The 20,159-nt window shown below is 43.9% G+C and overlaps 1 protein-coding gene across 1 annotated transcript in view; it reads right to left on the bottom strand.

Annotated features, from left to right (window-relative positions):
• Positions 1 to 20,159, bottom strand: part of LOC135545099 (platelet-derived growth factor D-like) — a 111,998-nt gene that overhangs the window by 45,380 nt on the left and 46,459 nt on the right. Inside the window, exons 2-3 of the mRNA XM_064972740.1 lie at positions 6,464 to 6,653; positions 5,805 to 5,982 (exon numbers count right to left, since the gene is read on the bottom strand). Coding sequence (XP_064828812.1) covers positions 5,805 to 5,982; positions 6,464 to 6,653 — 368 coding nt within the window. The remainder of the gene's footprint in view (positions 1 to 5,804; positions 5,983 to 6,463; positions 6,654 to 20,159) is intronic.

Raw genomic sequence — 20,159 nt, 5'->3', positions numbered from 1 at the left:
AGAGACGAAGGTCGAAAGCCATGCGTCCTCCGAAACACAACCCAACCAAGCCGCACTGCTTCTTAACACAGTGCGCATCCAACCCGGAAGCCAGCCGCACCAATGTGTTGGAGGAAACACCGTGCACTGCGATGCAGTGTTAGCGGTGCCACCTGGGAGGCCGGCACAGTCTACTTTGATGTTTTCTAGCAGTGGCTTCAGATTAAATTCAATTTTCACAGAACCGCTTGTTGCAATTTCGATGAGGCTCTCTTGTTCAGATATCGGTAAGTGGACTGGAGGCAGGGCATGAAAGGGATAATGAATCCAGTTGTTTGTGTCATCCATTTCGGGAACGTACCTGCGTAATTGTGCACCCAACTCACTCACTATATCACATTTGACATTGTCTGTAAGCTTGAGTTTATTTGCACACAACAAAAATCATACAATGATTTCTTTGTTATCCTTGCTAATGCAGACAGAGAAAGCTCCAATTTCTTCATCAGAGTCTCAATTTTATCCAGCACATTGAATATAGTTGTTCAGGCGAGAAAAAACATCACCCAGATAGGCCAGTCGTGTGAGAAACTGATCATGCAAGCGGTCAGACAAGTGAAAATTATGGTCACCAAAGCAAACTTTAAGCTGGTCTCTCAATTAAAAAAACGTGTCAATACTTTGCCCCTTAACCTCTTGATGCTATGGGGGCGCTATTTCATTTTTGGATGAAAAACGTTCCCGTTTTAAACAAGATATTTTGTCACAAAAAGATGCTCGACTATGCATATAATTGATAGCTTTCGAAAGAAAACACTCTGACGTGTCCAGAACTACAAAGATATTTTCTGTGCGTGCCCTAGAACGTGAGCTTCAGGCAAAACCAAGATGAGACGGCATCCAGGAAATGAGCAGGATTTTTGAGGCTCTGTTTTCCATTGTCTCCTTATATGGCTGTGAATGCGAGAAGAGTAAGTCTGCCCTTTCTGTCGTTTCCCCAAGGTGTCTGCAGCATTGTGACGTATTTGTAGGCATATCATTGGAAGATTGACCATAAGAGACCACATTTACCAGGTGTATGCCCGGTGTCCTGCGCCGAAATTGGTGCGCAAAAGTCAGCTGCAAGTATTTTTCCATGGAATTTAGAGAAGAATGCAAGCTTACACGAACGATATATCAATGAAGAGATATGTGAAAAAACACCTTGAGGATTGATTCCAAACAACGTTTGCCATGTTTCGGTCGATATTATGGAGTTAATTTGGAAAAAGTTTGACGTTGTAGGTGACTGAATTTTCGTTTCGTTTCGGTAGCCAAATGCGATGTACAAAACGGAACGATTTCTCCTACACACAGAAGCTTTCAGGAAAAACTGTGCATTTGGTATGTAACTGAGAGTCTCCTCATTGAAAACATCCGAAGCTCTTCAAAGGTAAATTATTTTATTTATTTGGTTATCTGGTTTTTGTGAAAATGTTGCGTGCTAAATGCTACTCAAAATGCTAAGCTAGCTTAGCATACTCTTACACAAATTAGTCAATTTCTATGGTTCAAAAGCATATTTTGAAAATCTGAGATGACAGTGTTGTTAAGAAAAGGCTAAGCTTGAGAGCAGGCGCATTATTTTCATTTTATTTGCGATTTTCAGAAATCGTTAACGTTGCCTTATGCTAATGAGCCTGAGGCTTTAGTCACGATCCCGGATCCGGGATGGGGAGTTTCAACAGGTTAACAACCAACGCACTTCTGTATGTTGTAAAAGCGTTACATAGTTGCTGCTCATAGCATTGAATAGTGCAGAAAATACACGAGAGTTCAGGGGCCTTGCTTTAACAAAGTTAACCATTTTCATGGTAGTGTCCAAAATGTCTTTCAATCTGTCAGGCATTCCGTTGGCAGCAAGAGCCTCTCACTGGATGCTGCAGTGGACCCAAGTGGCGTTGGGAGAAACTGCTTGCACACACGTTACCACTCCACTATGTCTTCCTATCATGGCTTTTGCACCATCAGTACAGATACCAACATGAGCAGCAGCTACGTTTGGCTGCATACAGACCGTTAGTGGAATTCCCGTGAGAATAACGGTTAATGTGATTGGATGTTAATTATTTGACTAGGCTGCTTGTATTTGACAATGTGCTGTTATTTCGCTGAACACTAGATGGTTTAATTAGATTTTTGGTCAGTGAAACGAGGCTACTCAGGCAAGAAAAAAAAAAACTTCACCCAAATGTATATAGCCCCGTTGGAAAATATAAATTTACTGTTTGAAAATGTGAAAAAAAAGAGAAAAAATAAATAAAAAATAAGATAATCACATTTTTATTTGGCGTACCCCTGGGGGTTCGCATACCCCAGTTTGGGAATACATGTTCTAGAGGATTCCTTTTGTTAAGGAAATTAAGAACAGCACTACAGCATTCAGTTAGAGCCATGGTCATGTCACATCGTGTTGTTGTGCTTGTGTGTGTATCGGGGGGTGGGGTTAAAGCTCAAGACCCATTTCCATCACATATGGACTAATAAACTATATGTTATCTTATCATATTGTGGTTGTGTTATAGTTGTTTTTTTTTGGTTGTGTAATGGTTGTATTGTGGTTGAGTAATGGTTGTATTGTGGTTGTGTTATGGTCGATTTTTTTGGGTTATGTAATGATTGTATTGTGGTTGTGATGACGAATGACTGATAGTCTAGTTCCTGCTTGTTCTCACACTCTACATTGTGTTTCTCTCCATCTCTGTAATTGTTTTTATCTCCACTCACACTCTCTCATAACGCTCGCTCTCCTCACCCCTCTCTTTGTTTTGAAGGAGTTATCGGCTGTCAGCATGATAGGATCTGAGACACCTGTTCTACCTTTCTCTCCCCTCTCTTTCCCTCTCTTTCCCTCTCTTTCCCTCTCTTTCCCTCTCTTTCCCTCTCTTCCTCTCCTCCTCCCTCTCTTTCTCTCTCTTTCCCTCTCTTTCCCTCTCTTTCCCTCTCTCCCCTCTCTTTCCCTCTCTTTCCCTCTCTTTCCCTCTCTTTCTCTCCTCCTCCCTCTCTTTCCCTCTCTTTCTCTCTCTTTCTCTCTCTTTCCCTCTCTTTCCCTCTCTTTCCTCTCTTTTCTCCTCCTCCCTCTCTTTCCCTCTCTTTCCCTCTCTTTCCCTCTCTTTCCCTCTCTTTCCCTCTCTTCCTCTCCTCCTCCCTCCATCTTATCTATACAACAGGGCACAACAAATTAGAGCTGTTAAATGAAGCCTCTCACAGCCCTAGAGGTGGTAGAGGGGTAAGTGTGTGTACTGGGAGGCCAATCTAACAGCAGCTTCCGTGTCTGGGTAAGTGTGAGGGTACTGGAAGGCCAATCTAATGACAGCTTCCCTGTCTGGGTAAGTGTGTGTACTGGGAGGCCAATCTTACAGCAGCTTCCCTGTCTGGGTAAGTGTGTGTGTGTACTGAGAGGCCAATCTAACAGCAGCTTCCCTGTCTGGGTAAGTGTGTGTGCACTGGGAGGCCAATCTAATGGCAGCTTCCCTGTCTGGGTAAGTGTGTGTGTACTGGGAGGCCAATCTAATGGCAGCTTCCCTGTCTGGGTAAGTGTGTGTGTACTGGGAGGCCAATCTAACGGCAGCTTCCCTGTCTGGGTAAGTGTGTGTGTACTGGGAGGCCAATCTAACGGCAGCTACCCTGTCTGGGTAAGTGTGTGTGTACTGGGAGGCCAATCTAATGGCAGCTTCCCTGTCTGGGTAAGTGTGTGTGTACTGGGAGGCCAATCTAATGGCAGCTTCCCTGTCTGGGTAAGTGTGTGTGTACTGGGAGGCCAATCTAATGGCAGCTTCCCTGTCTGGGTAAGTGTGTGTATACTGGGAGGCCAATCTAACGGCAGCTACCCTGTCTGGGTAAGTGTGTGTGTACTGGGAGGCCAATCTAATGGCAGCTTCCCTGTCTGGGTAAGTGTGTGTGTACTGGGAGGCCAATCTAATGGCAGCTTCCCTGTCTGGGAAATGTGTTCGTTTCACACAATCACAAGCAAACACGTACACACGGGGTGTAACTGGTGACTCGTTTCAGGAAACTAGGCATATTTCGCACGGCACTATTTCACAGGAGAGGCCGTTTGAAAGTAAATATTTTTTTGGGGGGCAGAAATGCCTTCTGGAACATGTAAACCTTCAAGTGTCTTTACAAACGCGTATACCATCTGTAAATACCAAGATTTAAAAAAAATATATATATATATATATATATATATATATATTACCAGCCTAGTTGATTTAGCCACAGAAAAAGACCTTCCCCGCTAGCCATGATTGGCTGAGATAATGGATGGGCTTGACATGCAGAGAGATGAGTTTGGGTTGGTCTGCCATGTAGCATACTTCTGTATAACATGAGCTGCTCAGTATGTGCAGGTCATCCTTTCTAAATCAACTTCTTAAAAATATATTCCAAAGAACTGCAAAAAAGTGTTGCTCATGCTCTCCACTTTCTGGAGAACGATTGGGCCTTGTTATCTCTATCTGACGAATCAGACGACAAGGAAATCCCTAATTTAGGTAAAAACATTGTCATTGAACCAGACATTGTAGAGTCTTCTGAAACAGCGATCAACAGTGCTGTTGTCAAGGAAGAAGTTGACCGAGTTTTGAAATCAGTGGAATGCCCGGTGGAAGCAGAGTATGATAGGAGATGGAGAACATTCTGGCGTTTGATTGCAAATATGCAGAGGGGGTCAAAGAGAGAACACAGAGAAGGCTGTTGTATAAAACACCTGTCTCCGGATTACATCTTCAAACTAATGGTAACCATGGCATCCGTGACAGAGAAGGAGAAGCGTTCATCCATGTATACAGGTAAGAGACTCAAGCTACCTACATTTTCAGATATTATATATTTCTAATTTTGTCAGAAAGTTGTTTTCATTGCAATTTAAAGCGTACTGTTAGCTAGCTAGCTAATGTTAGCTGGCTGGTTCGCTAGCTAACGTTAGATGTATGATCTGTGTAGTAATATTATTTGTATCTCAGAAAGCCATTTGTATTGCTAGTTATAGCCTAATGTTAACCTTAGTGTATAATATACCATTTTCTAGCTCGGAGTCTCTACCTTTATCCAATGTAAAAAAAAAAAAAAAAAAAAAGCCATTTCAGATTTTGCTACATAGGACTGAATCCAGGACACACACAGTAGTCAGTTACACACAAGGGCAGAGGGAGGAAAAAGAACATGGACGAAGACGACGATGCACTGTGGAGAAGGGACGACAACTGGCATGTACTGTATATGCCTACCTCTCCAGGCGAGAGGGGTGGAGGGAGACACTTCCAGAATCTTTCAGAATGGAGAGGAGTGTAGAGTGTTGTGGTATAATGTGTGTTTATAGTGAAATGCTTTAGAGGGTGGAATAAAAACCCCTGTCTCTTTAGTGATCATAATGTGCCTGAAAGCCAAGGGAACATCTACACATCTAAATCTCCCTCCACTATTTAACGACTGATGTTGTGACAAATCTAATCTTCTTATCCAGACTGGGCTTTTTAAAGAGCACATACTCAGCCTCCCTCCCTCCCTCCACCCCTCCCTCTCCCTCCTCTTTAATCAAGTTAGAGATCTTACAAAGGAAACAGACGTTAATGGGTTTAGTCATCTCTTAATTCCCACAGCTAGTTACCTCGGGAAGGATTTTGGTAGCACCGTACTTGAACCCTCTGTCACACAGACTACATTAGACTGTCATAAGGATGGCATAAGAGATTCATTGGCAGTTATAACACCAGCCGTAGGTATTTACGTTTCAGCACCATCTTTGTGGAATGAGATGCAGTCACATCCCGGTGTTCACTCACCAGTAGAGAGTAGTTGAGTTTGAAGCCAGGCTTGGCCACGAAGTAGTCGTCTGACTTGAAGGTGACTTTGAGGGTGTTGGTTTTGGAGGTGAGGTGTGGAGGGACTCTCTGACCACACCATCTCCCCCAGACAATAGTACTGGTCTCTGAGATGTCCTCCACCTCCACAAAGTCATACCTGGGAGGGAAGGGGGAGAGAAGAGGGTCACTAACCTGTCAATCAATGGATTTAATGAATTAATCAATCAATTAATCATCACTGTTCAGTAGAAAATGGTTCATTGTTGAAGAGCCAATCCCCAGAGTCACTTCCCTATTTTTCTCTTTATCTTTCCTCATCTCTCCCACTCTCTGTTTCTCTCTCTTGTCTAAAATGCTTACGAAGACAGCTGCCTTTGGTTTGGGGATTAAAAGTCAATTCACTCTTCTCACCCTCAAGGACATATTCTTCATTACTGCAAAGGTAACCTTCATCCATCCCTCCATCCCCCTTTCATCCATTCCTCCTTTCTTTAGACTCTGTAGATGTCGATACCCCCCATCAGAGGGATACCAGCCTTCTCTCTCTCCCCTTTCATCCGTTACAAACTCAGCCAACTTTCTCTCTCCTTGGCGCTTCAATCTCTCTCTACCTCTCTAGCCTCTCCTCCCTCTCTCACCTGCAGACTTCGTTCTCTGGTTCCTCCAGCGCAAAGTGGGAGTCAAACTCCAGGACGATGCGGGTGTTGTGGGGCGACAGTAGTTTCCATGACAACTGCAGGTTTCGGGGGTAGGCGTTCGGGAAGCGGGGGCTCTGGATGGCTCCCCCAGCTGCAGTTACCGTGACGACCTCTTCTTTCCGGTACAAGTCTGTAAGGTGATTGCTGTCTGTTAGCAGTTACAACTGGTATAGGTTAGTGAATTTACTCTCTGGGATACAACACACACAGGGACACAGAGTTACAGAGAGATAAAGATAGAGAGTTAGAGAGAGAGACCGAGTTAGAGACGGAGAGAGAGAGAGAGAGAGAGAGAGAGAGAGAGAGAGAGAGAGAGAGAGAGAGAGAGAGAGAGAGAGAGAGAGAGATAAACACAAACACAAAGACACCCTACAGAGCCCCAGGACAGCAGCACAACTAGACCCAACCAAATCATGAGAAAACAAAAAGATAATTACTTGACACATTGGAAAGTATTAACAAAAAAAACAGAGCAAACGAGAATGCTATTTGTCCCTAAACAAAGAGTACACAGCGGCAGAATACCTGACCACTGTGACTGACCCAAAATTAAGGAAAGATTTGACTATGTACAGACTCAGTGAGCATAGCCTTGCTATTGAGAAAGGCCGCCGTAGACAGACATGGCTCTCAGGAGACGACAGGCTATGTGCTCACTGCCCACAAAATGAGGTGGAAACTGAGCTGCACTTCCTAACCTCCTGCTCAATGTATGACCATATTAGAGAGACATATTTCCCTCAGATTACACAGATCCACAAAGAATTCGAAAACAAATCCAATTTTGATAAACTCCCATATCTACTGGGTGAAATTCCACAGTGTGCCATCACAGCAGCAATATTTGTGACCTGTTGCCACGAGAAAAGGGCAACCAGTGAAGAACACACTGTAAATACAACCCATATTTATGCTTATTTATTTTATCTTGTGTCCTTTAACCATTTGTACATTGTTAAAACACTGTATATATATATATATATATATATAATATGACATTTGTAATGTCTTTATTGTTTTGAAACTTCTGTATGTGTAATGTTTACTGTTAATTTTTATTGTTTATTTCACTTTATATATTACCTACCTCACTTGCTTTGGCAATGTTAACACATGTTTCCCATGCCAATAAAGCCCTTGAATTGAATTGAATTGAGATAGCGAGAGAGACAGAGAGACACAGAGAGACAGAGAGACACAGAGAGACAGAGAGAGACAGAGAGAGAGAGAGAGAGAGCGAGAGAGCGAGACAGAGTGAGAGAGACAGAGAGAGAGAGAGAGACAGAGACAGAGAGACAGAGAGAGAGAGAGACAGAGACAGAGAGACAGAGAGAGAGAGACACAGAGACAGAGACAGAGAGAGAGACAGAGACAGAGAGAGACAGCAGAGACAGCGAGAGAGACAGCGAGAGACAGAGAGCGAGAGAGAGAGACAGAGAGAGAGAGAGAGAGAGAGAGAGAGAGAGAGAGACAGCGAGAGAGAGAGAGACAGCGAGAGAGAGAAAGAGACAGCGAGAGAGAGAAAGACAGCGAGAGAGAGAAAGACAGCGAGAGAGAGAAAGAGACAGCGAGAGAGAAAGACAGAGAGAGAGACAGCGAGAGAGAGACAGCGAGAGAGAGAGAGACAGCGAGAGAGAGAGAGAGAGAGACAGCGAGAGAGAGAGAGACAGCGAGAGAGAGACAGCAAGAGAGAGAGACAGAGACAGAGAGGCAGAGAGAGAGAGACACAGAGACAGAGACAGAGAGAGAGACAGAGAGAGAGACAGCGAGAGAGAGAGAGACAGCGAGAGAGACAGCGAGAGAGACAGCGAGAGAGACAGTGAGAGAGACAGCGAGAGAGAGACAGTGAGAGAGACAGCGAGAGAGAGAGACAGCAAGAGAGAGAGAGACAGCGAGAGAGAGAGACAGCGAGAGAGAGAGAGACAGTGAGAGAGAGAGAGACAGCGAGAGAGAGAAAGAGACAGCGAGAGAGAGAAAGAGACAGCGAGAGAGAGAAAGAGACAGCGAGAGAGAGAAAGAGACAGCGAGAGAGAAAGAGACAGCGAGAGAGAGAAAGACAGCGAGAGAGAGAAAGACAGCGAGAGAGAGACAGCGAGAGAGACAGCGAGAGAGAGAGAGACAGCGAGAGAGAGAGAGAGAGAGAGAGAGAGAGAGAGAGAGAGACAGCGAGAGAGAGAGACAGCGAGAGAGAGACAGAGAGAGAGAGAGACAGCGAGAGAGAGAGACAGCGAGAGACAGCGACAGAGAGACAGCGACAGAGAGACAGCGAGAGAGAGACAGTGAGAGAGACAGCGAGAGAGAGAGAGAGAGACAGAGAGAGAGAGAGAGAGACAGCGAGAGAGACAGCCAGAGACAGCGAGAGAGAGACAGCGAGAGAGAGACAGCGAGAGAGAGAGACAGCGAGAGAGAGACAGCGAGACAGAGAGAGAGAGACAGCGAGAGAGAGACAGCGAGAGAGAGAGAGACAGGACTTGGACAAACAAAGAAAAACAACAGTAAACTAAACTATTCCAATAAATACAGTTCATATTCCTAAATATTCATCCTAATGCTCTGTGACTGAATCCCAGGACATGAATCCATCTCTCTACCTCTCTAACCCAGTGGAAGTAGTTATTATGACCCATACAGGGGCACAGGGTTAGTGAGTGCCGTCAAATGAGGAAAGACTGAATATCTGCTCGACCACACATGATCGCTAACAACTATCAACCATGTCTGTTTCTGTAGAAACACACTTCTCTCCCCCTCCCTCCATATCTCCCTCCAACTCTCCCTCCCTCATGTCTCTCTCCCTAGCGAGTCAACTGGTGTACTGTAGCGCCTGTATCCATAGTGATGTTAATTACGCCATGTGCGTACAAAGAGCACACAGCACAGAAAGAGGAGGGGGAGAGCAGTGATGCATGGAGTGGCCAATCCAACTCTAAAATTAAACCATTTACATATAAAGTAGAAGTTACATCATCAATGGCCTTAAACCCAATTAATCCAAGGATACAGTCAGTATGTGTGTCTGTCTGTCTGTGTAGTGAGTACACTAAACCATTTCATCCTCTAACATACGCAGCTGTACTATATGATCAGTAGTACCATCTGATCCAGTATAGTCAGCATTAGAAATAGAAAAACATGAGCCTCGTGACCTTCTCAGACTAATGGAAGCTGACCTCTTGCTGTGTTTCTGACAGTTTTAATACACAGTGGGTTAGAGCTGGAGAGAGAGAGGAGAAAGAGAAAGAAATGACTTCTCTGCTCTGTAAGGCATGCTGCTGTGGCAGCAGAGAAGCGAGTGATTGTGCAGGGCAGGAATGGAGCGAGGGAGAGAGCAGAGAGAGAATAAGTGAATATGAGAGGTGGCAGAGTGAATGTTGGGGTTCCCACAGAGCCAGCAGAGAAAGGACAAAGAGCCAGCAGAGAAAGTACAAAGAGCCAGCAGAGAGAGGACAAAGAGCCAGCAGAGAGAGGACAAAGAGCCAGCAGAGAGAGGACAAATAGCCAGCAGAGAGAGGACAAATAGCCAGCAGAGAGAGGACAAAGAGCCAGCAGAGAGAGGACAAAGAGCCAGCAGAGAGAGGACAAAGAGCCAGCAGAGAGAGGACAAAGAGCCAGCAGAGAGAGGACAAAGAACCAGCAGAGAGAGGACAAAGAGCCAGCAGAGAGAGGACAAAGAGCCAGCAGAGACAGAACAAAGAGCCAGCAGAGAGAGGACAAAGAGCCAGCAGAGAGAGGACAAAGAGCCAGCGCAGAGAGGACAATGTGAACAGCAGAGAGAGGACAAAGAGCCAGCAGAGAGAGGACAAAGAGCCAGCAGAGAGAGGACAAAGAGCCAGCAGAGAGAGGACAATGTGAACAGCAGGAATATGTTTCTAAATAGGGGTGTGGACATTTATACCAAATTGGGATTGTTAACTTTTGGAATAATCCTAGATTTCTAGAGTGAATCCAAGGCGCTGATACACACATAACATGGCCTACTGCACTGGCCCCTCAGGACCAATCCCCTGTGACCTCATTGGCTGATGGTTCCTGACGCGTAAGCACTTTCACGACTGAATGGACATCACAGCCAGACCTCTGATTAACAGAGTGGAACAATGCCATTAGACACTCTCCCACTCTCACCAGCCAGATCACTCAAGATTGACTTCGAAATTGGACGTCAGGAGATGCCTTAACCGTCCACTAGGGGCAACAGTGAGCGCTATTACCAGAGTTTTAAAATCCAGATGTGCAACATTGCGACCAAGTAGACCAGGCCGGGGTTTTGGGGTTTGAGAAGTCAGTGAGAGAAGTGAAGAATTCTTCCCTTAGTTGTTAATTTTCTTGAAATCTAAAGAAACAACCTAGATTCGAGCCAATGTCTTAAATTGTTGAAAATGTTATTATTCTAACTCCAATCTTGTGAAAGTGACAAACGGACAAATGTTTTATTTTTGTAAAAAAAAACTAAAAAAAAAACGTTATATAGGAGTGCCTTTATTTGAAGGCCTGCACATGTGCAGTTATGCGAGAGAAGTCATTGGGTTTAATGGTCGTGTTTCTGAGCATGTGACTGGCTATCCAATGTCGCCATGCCATCGCTTACAAGCGTGATTGGTGATTTCTATTGGAGAAGCAGTTCCTGTCAATCTTCATACTGTACTGTTTTTGATATTACCATCAAGTAGGCTTGGCGTTGTGGACGGGGGTGACGGGTGCGAGTAATCCCATGACTCAGGATCTGAAGATCACGTGTTCAATCCCAGTGGTACACACTCATTTTTATATATATTTTTTCCCCAAAACCTTAACCATTCGGAATTATGCAGAGCAGGAAGAGCTACCCATGGTGTCAAAAACACTTTGGAATTTGATGTTTGGATGTCTGAAATCGAATTGGTAAAAACGGGAGATCTCACTGCTTTCACAACAAATGTTACTTCTAAATGACATGCATGACAAGAGGAAAAGACAGGAGGGAGGAAGGGATGGGGGAGGAGGGCAGGAAAGAGAATAAAACGAGAGGAGAGCTAGACATCTCATCCTGTCTCAGCTGTGTTTGCTAAACTCATAACCCAGGGGTGTAGGCCCAAACCTCATTATGCATGCTGCAACTCTCCGCTAAAACCACATACACCTCAGAAAATACAGCTCAGTCAGCCCAGCAGGTCACGCAGTCCCTGTGTGTGCATGTGCGTTTCCCGTTTGCCAGTAGGCCTAATCGCTGGCTTTTTTTTTGTTTTGTTCAGGAGATGAAGAAAAAAAAAATCTCGTTGTAAAATAATGTTTTTAAATGTATGCATTAAAAGGAGATACCAGTTGATGGAAATACATTCGACTGGTCCAGTTTATCGGTTTATAGGTTAATTACATCATTTAGTGGAATTAAATTGGCGCACGTGTACAGTATAGTCGTTGTGGATTTTATTTATCACGCGCGTAAAGCCTCCAGATACAGAGCCTTTGAGCGGAAAATCTGTCAGCATATCAAACAGCAAATGCAGAGTCAACTGAAGGCAGGCTCCATCAGCGCGTCACACACCACTTTGCAATGAGCTGGAGGCAGTATACATTTTCAAAACATATACTTAATTGCCTAGCCAAAATCAGACTGTGGAGGCAATTATTTTATACTATATCAACTTTCTTTCATTGTCTAGTAGCCAAAGGCACAATCCTAGTCATATTAGCAACCCATGCTAGTTGTTTCATATTACATCTCCCCTCATTCTAAATTTCGAACGGATATTTTAATCTCTGTCACGTGAAATCAATGGCACGAGGTGCACTTTTGACAACACTGTTTTCCCACTAACTGAACGAACATTCCCACGCAGCCTCGGCTCCTGCCTTGTGAGCATTGTTGCGTTTATAACGTGAATAAATAATAGTTAAACAACATTCTAAGCTAAACGTGCTGATCTGATGCAACAGCCTCAAGGCTTTTCATTTTTGGGGGATGTAGCCTTGGCCGACTGGTTGTATGAATTTGGGATCGACTGTATCATCCCACAACTGTCCCAGAGTCTGTTTGGAATATGCTATTTCTTTCTCGACAAGCTGACCAATAAAATAGGTAAACTTTTCTACTATGGGGGATAGTAGATTGACATGGGCTAATAATGTCTTTTTGGCACATTGTTGCATCCTCGACTTGCATGTTGTGTTAATATGAATGACCATAATGTAATGTACATGTGATTTGTGTGTTTCTGAGCACTGTGGGTGGACTCACTAATCAGGTTGTGTTAATATGAATGACCATCATGTAAATGTGATTTGTGTGTTTCTGAGCACTAATCAGGTTGTGTTAATATGAATGACCATCATGTACATGTGATTTCTGTGTTTCTGAGCACTAATCAGGTTGCATTATGGGTCCGGTAAATTAAAATGCTGCTGGTCAAATGTCCAGCACCACATTTCCCTCATGGAAACCCTGGTGTGTGTGTGTGTATCTGCGCTCGTTCACCATGTATGTGAAATAATGTACAAAATATTTAATACACTATGAATAACAAAACAGTGTTGTCTTCAGAGCCACAGAGATTTAGTAAATATTAAGGTTGTACAAACTGTCTAAAAGGCATGATCTCAATAGATCTGATATAATCACATGGAGAGCAGGCTGAGTCACAATGCTCCAATTAGATACACATCACACTTCATTAAACAGATCTGACTTCCGACACTTACACAACCCTCACATTATGGAGGTTTGTGTGTGCTTGTGTGTGCGTGCATGCTTATGTGTGTGTGTGCGTGTAGTGTTGCCTCACTGTGCTTAACCTGATCGTCACACCTACCAGCAGCAGGGTGTAATGTTCTATCAGCTCCCTGGAATCTATTTCTGCTGCGAGTGACGATCACACCAACACAACACCGTCAGCAGGACAATTAGACTACATTAAAATAGTGACAGACAGCTTGTGCACGCGCATATGTGCATGACATACAGTGAAGTCCAAAATAATTTAGGACAGAAGTGGAGGCTACTCAGAAGAGGGCCATCCTCCTCAGTGAATTTCATAAAAATAAAAAGTGAAACATTAAAAAAAAGTTATAAAAATAAACTGCACTAAACATATTCACGTCACCAAATAATTGATTTGCAATGAAGGTCTAGAGTAGCCTCAACAGCACTCTGTAGGGTTGCACCAATGGGGATCCTAATAAGATATCAAATACCAAAAATACCAAATACCATGGTGTAGCCAGAGGACAGCACATTTCTGTCCTCCACTGGGTACATTGACTTCAATAAAAAACCCAGGAGAATCATGGTTCTCACCCCCTTTCATAGACTTACACAGTAATTATGACAACTTCAGGAGTACGTCCTCCAACCTATCAGAGGTCTTGCAGCATGAACTGACATATTTGTCCACCCAATCAAAGGATCAGAGAATGAACTTAGTACTGAAAGCATAAGCTACAGCTAGCTAGCACTGCAGTGCATTAAGTGTGGTGAGTAGTTGACTCAAAGAGAGAGAGAGAGACAATAGTTGAACAGTTTCGAACAAATACATTTCTTCAAAAATGGAGAAGTGAGTTACAGTTGAAGTCATAAGCGGAATACATAAGCCAAACCTTAGCCAAATACATTTAAACTCAGTTTTTCCACAATTCCTGACATTTAATCCTACTTTAAATTCCCTGTTTTAGGTCAGTTAGGATCACCACTTTATGTTAAGAATGTGAAAATGTCAGAATAATACTTGAGATAATTATTTATTTCAGCTTTTATTTCTTTCATCACATTCCCAGTGGGTCAGAAGTTTACATACACTCAATTAGTATTTTGTAGCATTGCCTTTAACCTGGGTCGAATGTTTCAGGTAGCCTTCCACAAGCTTCCCACAATAAGTTGGGTGAATGTTGGCCCATTCCTCCTGACAGACCTGGTGTAACTGAGTCAGGTTTGTAGGCCTCCTTGCTCGCACATGCTTTTTCAGTTCTTCCCACAAATTGTCTACAGGCTTGAGGTCAGGGCTTTGTGATGGCCACTCCAATACTTTGACTTTGTTGTCCTTAAGCCATTTTGCCACAACTTTGGAAGTATGCTTGGGGTCATTGTCCATTTGGAAGACCCATTTGCGACCAAGCTTTAACTTCCTGACTGATGTTTTGAGATGTTGCTTCAATATATCCACATAATGTTTCTTCCACATAATGTTTCTTCCTCATGATGCCATCTATTTTGTGAAGTGCACCAGTCCCTCCTGCAGCAAAGCACCCCCACAACATGATGCTGCCACCCCCACAACATGATGCTGCCACCCCCATGCTTCACTGTTGGGATGGTGTTCTTTGGCTTGCAAGCCTCCTACATTTCCCTCCAAAAATAACGATGGTCATTATGGCCAAACAGTTCTATTTTTGTTTCAACAGACCAGAGGACATTTCCCCAAAAAGCATGATCTTTGTCCCCATGTGCAGTTGCAAACCTTAGTCTGGCTTTATTATGGCAGTTTTGGAGCAGTGGCTTCTTCCTTGCTGTTGGGCCTTTCAGGTTATGTCGATATATGACTTGTTTACTGTGGATATAAATACTTTTGTACCCGTTTCCTCCAGCATCTTCACATGGGCCTTTGCTGCTGTTCTGGGATTGATTTGCACTTTTCACACCAAAGTACGTTCATCAATAGGACACAGAACGTGTCTCCTTCCTGAACAGTATGACGGCTGTGTGGTCCCATGGTGTTTATAGTTGCATACTATCGTTCAGGCGTTTGGAAATTTCTCCCAAGGATGAACCAGACTTGTGGAAGCCCACAATTTTTTCTCTGAGGCCTTGGCTGATTTCTTTTGATTTTCCCATGATGTCAAGGAAAGAGGCACTGCTTTCGAAGGTAGGCCTTGAAATACATCCACAGGTACACCTCCAATTGACTCAAATTATGTCAATTAGCCTATCAGAAGCTTCTAAAGCCATGACATAATTTAAGGGAATTTTCCAAGCTGTTTAAAGGCACAGTCAACTTAGTGCATGTAAACTTCTGACCCACTGGAATTGTGATACAGTGAGTTATACGTGAAATCTGTCTGTAAACAAATGTTGGAAAAATTACTTGTATCATGCACAAAGTAGATGTCCTGACCGACTTGCCAAAACTATAGTTTGTTGACAAGATATTTGTGGAGTGGTTGAAAAATGAGTTTTAAATATTTTTTGTTGACATTTTTTCACTTCCACTTAGCTAGCGAATGCAGCTAGCTACAGTGAACAAAAACCCAACATGTAAAGTGTTGATCACATGTTTCATGAGCTGAAATAAAAGATCCCAGAAATGTGCCCTATAAACAAAAAACGTATTTTTCATCAACTTTTGTGCACAAATTTGTTTCCATTCCTGTTAGTGAGCATTTCTCCTTTGCCAAGATAATCCATCCACCTGACAGCTGTGGCATGTCAAGAAGCTGATTAAACAACATGATCATTACACAGGTGCGCCTTTGCTGGAGACAAAAGGCCACTCTAAAATATGCAGTTTTGTCACACAACATAATGCCACAGATGTTTCACATTTTGAAGGAGCGTGCAATTGGCATGCTGACTTAACCTCTTACACTTATGGTGGCGCTATTTCATTTTTGGAAGAAAAACGTTCCCGTTTTAAACAAGATATTTTGTCACAAAAAGATGCTCGACTATGCATATAATTGCTACTGTTCGAAAGAAAACACTCTGACGTGTCCAGAAATACAAATATCTTCTCTGTGCGTGCCCTTTAACGTGAGCTTCAGGCAAAACCAAGATGACTTGGCATCCAGGAAATGACAAGGATTTTTGAGGCTCTGTCTTTCATGATCTCCTTATATGGCTGTGAACGCAAGAGGAATGAGTCTGCCCTTTCTGTCGTTTCCCCAAGGTGTCTGCAGCATTGTGACGTATTTGTAGGCAGATCGTTGGAAGATTGACCATAAGAGACCACATTTACCACGTGTCCGCCGGTGTCCTGCGCCGAAATTGGTGCGCAAAAGTCACCTGCCAGTATTTTTCCATGGGGCACAGAGAGAGAAGCAAGCTTCCACGAACTGCATGTCAATGAAGAGATATGTGAAAAAACACCTTGAGGATTGATTCCAAACAACGTTTGCCATGTTTCGGTCGATATTATGTAGTTAATCCGGAAAAAGTTTCACGTTGTAGGTGACTGCATTTTCGGTTCGTTTCGGTAGCCAGGCGCAATGTAGAAAACGGAACGATTTCTCCTACACACAGACGCTTTCAGGAAACACTGCGCATTTGGTATGTGGCTGGGAGTCTCCTCATTGAAAACATCAGAAGCTCTTCAAAGGTAAATGATTTTATTTATTTGGTTATCTGGCTTTTGTGAAAATGTTGCGTGCTACATGCTACACAAAATGCTATGCTAGCTTTGCATACTCTTACACAAATTAGTCAATTTCTATGGTTCAAAAGCATATTTTGAAAATCTGAGATGACAGTGTTGTTAAGAAAAGGCTAAGCTTGAGAGCAAACGCATTATTGTAATTTTATTTGCGATTTTCAGAAATCGTTAACGTTGCGTTATGCTAATGAGCCTGAGGCTTAGTCACAATCCCGGATCCGGGATGGGGAGTTTCAAGAGGTTAATTAAGTAATGTTTATTTTATTTAACTAAGTAAGTCAGTAAAGAACTAAAATCGTATTTATAATGACGGCCTACCTCGGCCAAACCCTCCCCTAACCAAACCCGAACAATGCTGGGCCAATTGTGTGCCGCTGTATGGGACTCCCGATCACGGCCAGTTGTGATACAGCCCGGGATCTAACATGGATCTGGGGCATTTTCTGTAGTGATGCCTCTAGCACTGCGATGCAGTGCCTTAGACCTCTGCCCCACTCAGAGTGGTTGCCAGATAACATTCAGTTAATTTCCCTACCATAAGCCATCTCCAATGTCGTTTTAGAGAATTTGGCGCGTGTATGGCGTTGTGTGGGCGAGAAGGTTGCTGATGTCAATGTTGTGAACAGTGTGCTCCATGGTGGCATTGGGGTTATGGTATGGGCTGGCATAAGCTATGGACATTAGCATTTTATTGAGGGCAATTTGAATGCACAGAGATGAGATCCTGAGGCCCATTGTCGTGACATTCATCCGCCACCATCACCTCATGTTTCAGCATTAAAATGCACAGCCCCATGCCGCAAAGATCCTTAAACAATTCCTGGAAGCTGAATATGTCCCAGTTCTTCCATGTCCTGCATACTAACCAGACACATCACCCATTGAGCATGTTAGGTACGCTCTGGATCGACGGGTATGACAGTGTGTTCCAGTACCTGCCAATATCCAGCAACGTCACACTGCCATGGAAGAGGAGCGGGACAACATTCCACAGGCCACAGCCTGATCAACCATTTGCCTCACGCGCTGCATGAAGCAAATGGTGGTCACGCCAGGTTTGGTGGTCAGTCACACCAGGTTTGGTGGTCAGTCTCACCAGGTTTGACCTGGTGGTCAGTCACACCAGGTTTGGTGGTCAGTCACACCAGGTTTCTTCCTAGGTTCTGGCCTTTCTAGGGAGTTTTTCCTAGCCACAGTGCTTCTACACCTGAATTGCTTGCTATTTGGGGTTTTAGGCTGGGTTTCTGTACAGCACTTTGAGATATCAGCTGATGTACGAAGGACTTTCTGATCCACACCCTTAACTTTTTGTCAATGTATATGTGATCAACAGTCATGTGAAATCCATAGATTAGAGCCCAAGGAATTTATTTCAATTGACTGATTTTGTTATATGAACTGTAACTCTGTAAACATTTTGAAAATTGTTTCATGTTATGTTCATATTTTTGTTCAGTATAGTTTAGCCTACTCAAACACCCTGCTCAAACAGAGAGGGATGCTTTGTTAGCTAGCTCGCGACAGCTATCCAACACTAGAACTCTTCCAAGTCAAGGTAAGCTTGTGGTTTTAAGAATTTACATTTATCAGCCAAAACATGACATCCACCCTGTATTTAAGAGTATGCTGTGTCTCAACCGATGGCACAACACAAACACCTGAGATTATGTACAATAGGGTCTAAACCATCATACACTGCTCAAAAAAATAAAGGGAACACTTAAACAACACAATGTAACTCTAAGTCAATCACACTTCTGTGAAATCAAACTGTCCACTTAGGAAGCAACACTGATTGACAATAAATTGCACATGCTGTTGTGCAAATGGAATAGATAACAGGTGGAAATTATTGGTAATTAGCAAGACACCCCCAATAAAGGAGTGGTTCTGCAGGTGGTAACCACAGACCACGTTTCAGTTCCTATGCTTCCTGGCTGATGTTTTGGTCACTTTTGAATGCTGGCGGTGCTTTCACTCTAGTGGTAGCATGAGACGGAGTCTACAACCCACACAAGTGGCTCAGGTAGTGCAGCTCATCCAGGATGGCACATCAATGCGAGCTGTGGCAAGAAGGTTTGCTGTGTCTGTCTGCATAGTGTCCAGAGCATGGAGGCGCTACCAGGAGAGACCAGTACATCAGGAGACATGGAGGAGGCCGTAGGAGGGCAACAACCCATCAGCAGGACCGCTACCTCCACCTTTGTGCAAGGAGGAGCAGGAGGAGCACTGCCAGAGCCCTGCAAAATTACCTCCAGCAGGCCACAAATTTGCATGTGTCTGCTCAAACGGTCAGAAACAGACTCCATTAGGGTGGTATGAGGGCCCGGCGTCCACAGGTGGGGGTTGTGCTTACAGCCCAACACGGTGCAGGACGTTTGGCATTTGCCAGAGAACACCAAGATTGGCAAATTCGCCACTGGCGCCCTCTGCTCTTCACAGATGAAAGCAGGTTCACACTGAGCACATGTGACAGAGTCTGGAGACGCCGTGAAGAATGTTCTGCTGACTGCAACATCCTCCAGCATGACCGGGTTGGTGGTGGGTCAGTCATGGTGTGGGGTGGCATTTCTTTGGGGGCCGCACAGCCCTCCATGTGCTCGCCAGAGGCAGCCTGACTGCCATTAGGTACCGAGATGAGATCCTCAGACCTCTTGTGAGACCATATGCAGGTGCGGTTGGCCCTGGGTTCCTCCTAATGCAAGACAATGCTAGACCTCATGTGGCTGGAGTGTGTCAGCAGTTCCTGCAAGAGGAAGGCATTGATGCTATGGACTGGCCCGCCCGTTACCCAGACCTGAATCCAATTGAGCACATCTGGGACATCATGTCTCGCTCCATCCACCAACGCCACGTTGCACCACAGACTGTCCAGGAGTTGGCTAATGCTTTAGTCCAGGTCTGGGAGGAGATCCCTCAGGAGACCATCCGCCACCTCATCAGGAGCATGCCCAGGCGTTGTAGGGAGGTCATACAGGCACGTGGAGGCCACACACACTACTGAGCCTCATTTTGACTTGTTTTAAGGACATTACATCAAAGTTGGATCAGCCTGTAGTGTGGTTTTCCACTTTAATTTTGAGTGTGACTCCAAATCCAGACCTCCATGGGTTGATAAATTTGATTTCCATTGATAGTTTTTGTGTGATTTTGTTGTCAGCACATTCAACTATGTAAAGAAAAAAGTATTTATTAAGAATATTTCATTCATTCAGATCTAGGATGTGTTATTTTAGTGTTCCCTTTATATTTTTGAACAGTGTATATGAACAAAATAAATCTAAGTTAGCATTTTTAGA

Source organism: Oncorhynchus masou, chromosome 9 (genome assembly GCF_036934945.1).
Source record: "Oncorhynchus masou masou isolate Uvic2021 chromosome 9, UVic_Omas_1.1, whole genome shotgun sequence".
Classification (NCBI taxonomy): Eukaryota; Metazoa; Chordata; class Actinopteri; order Salmoniformes; family Salmonidae; genus Oncorhynchus; species Oncorhynchus masou.
This window is presented reverse-complemented; position numbering and strand designations above follow the sequence as displayed.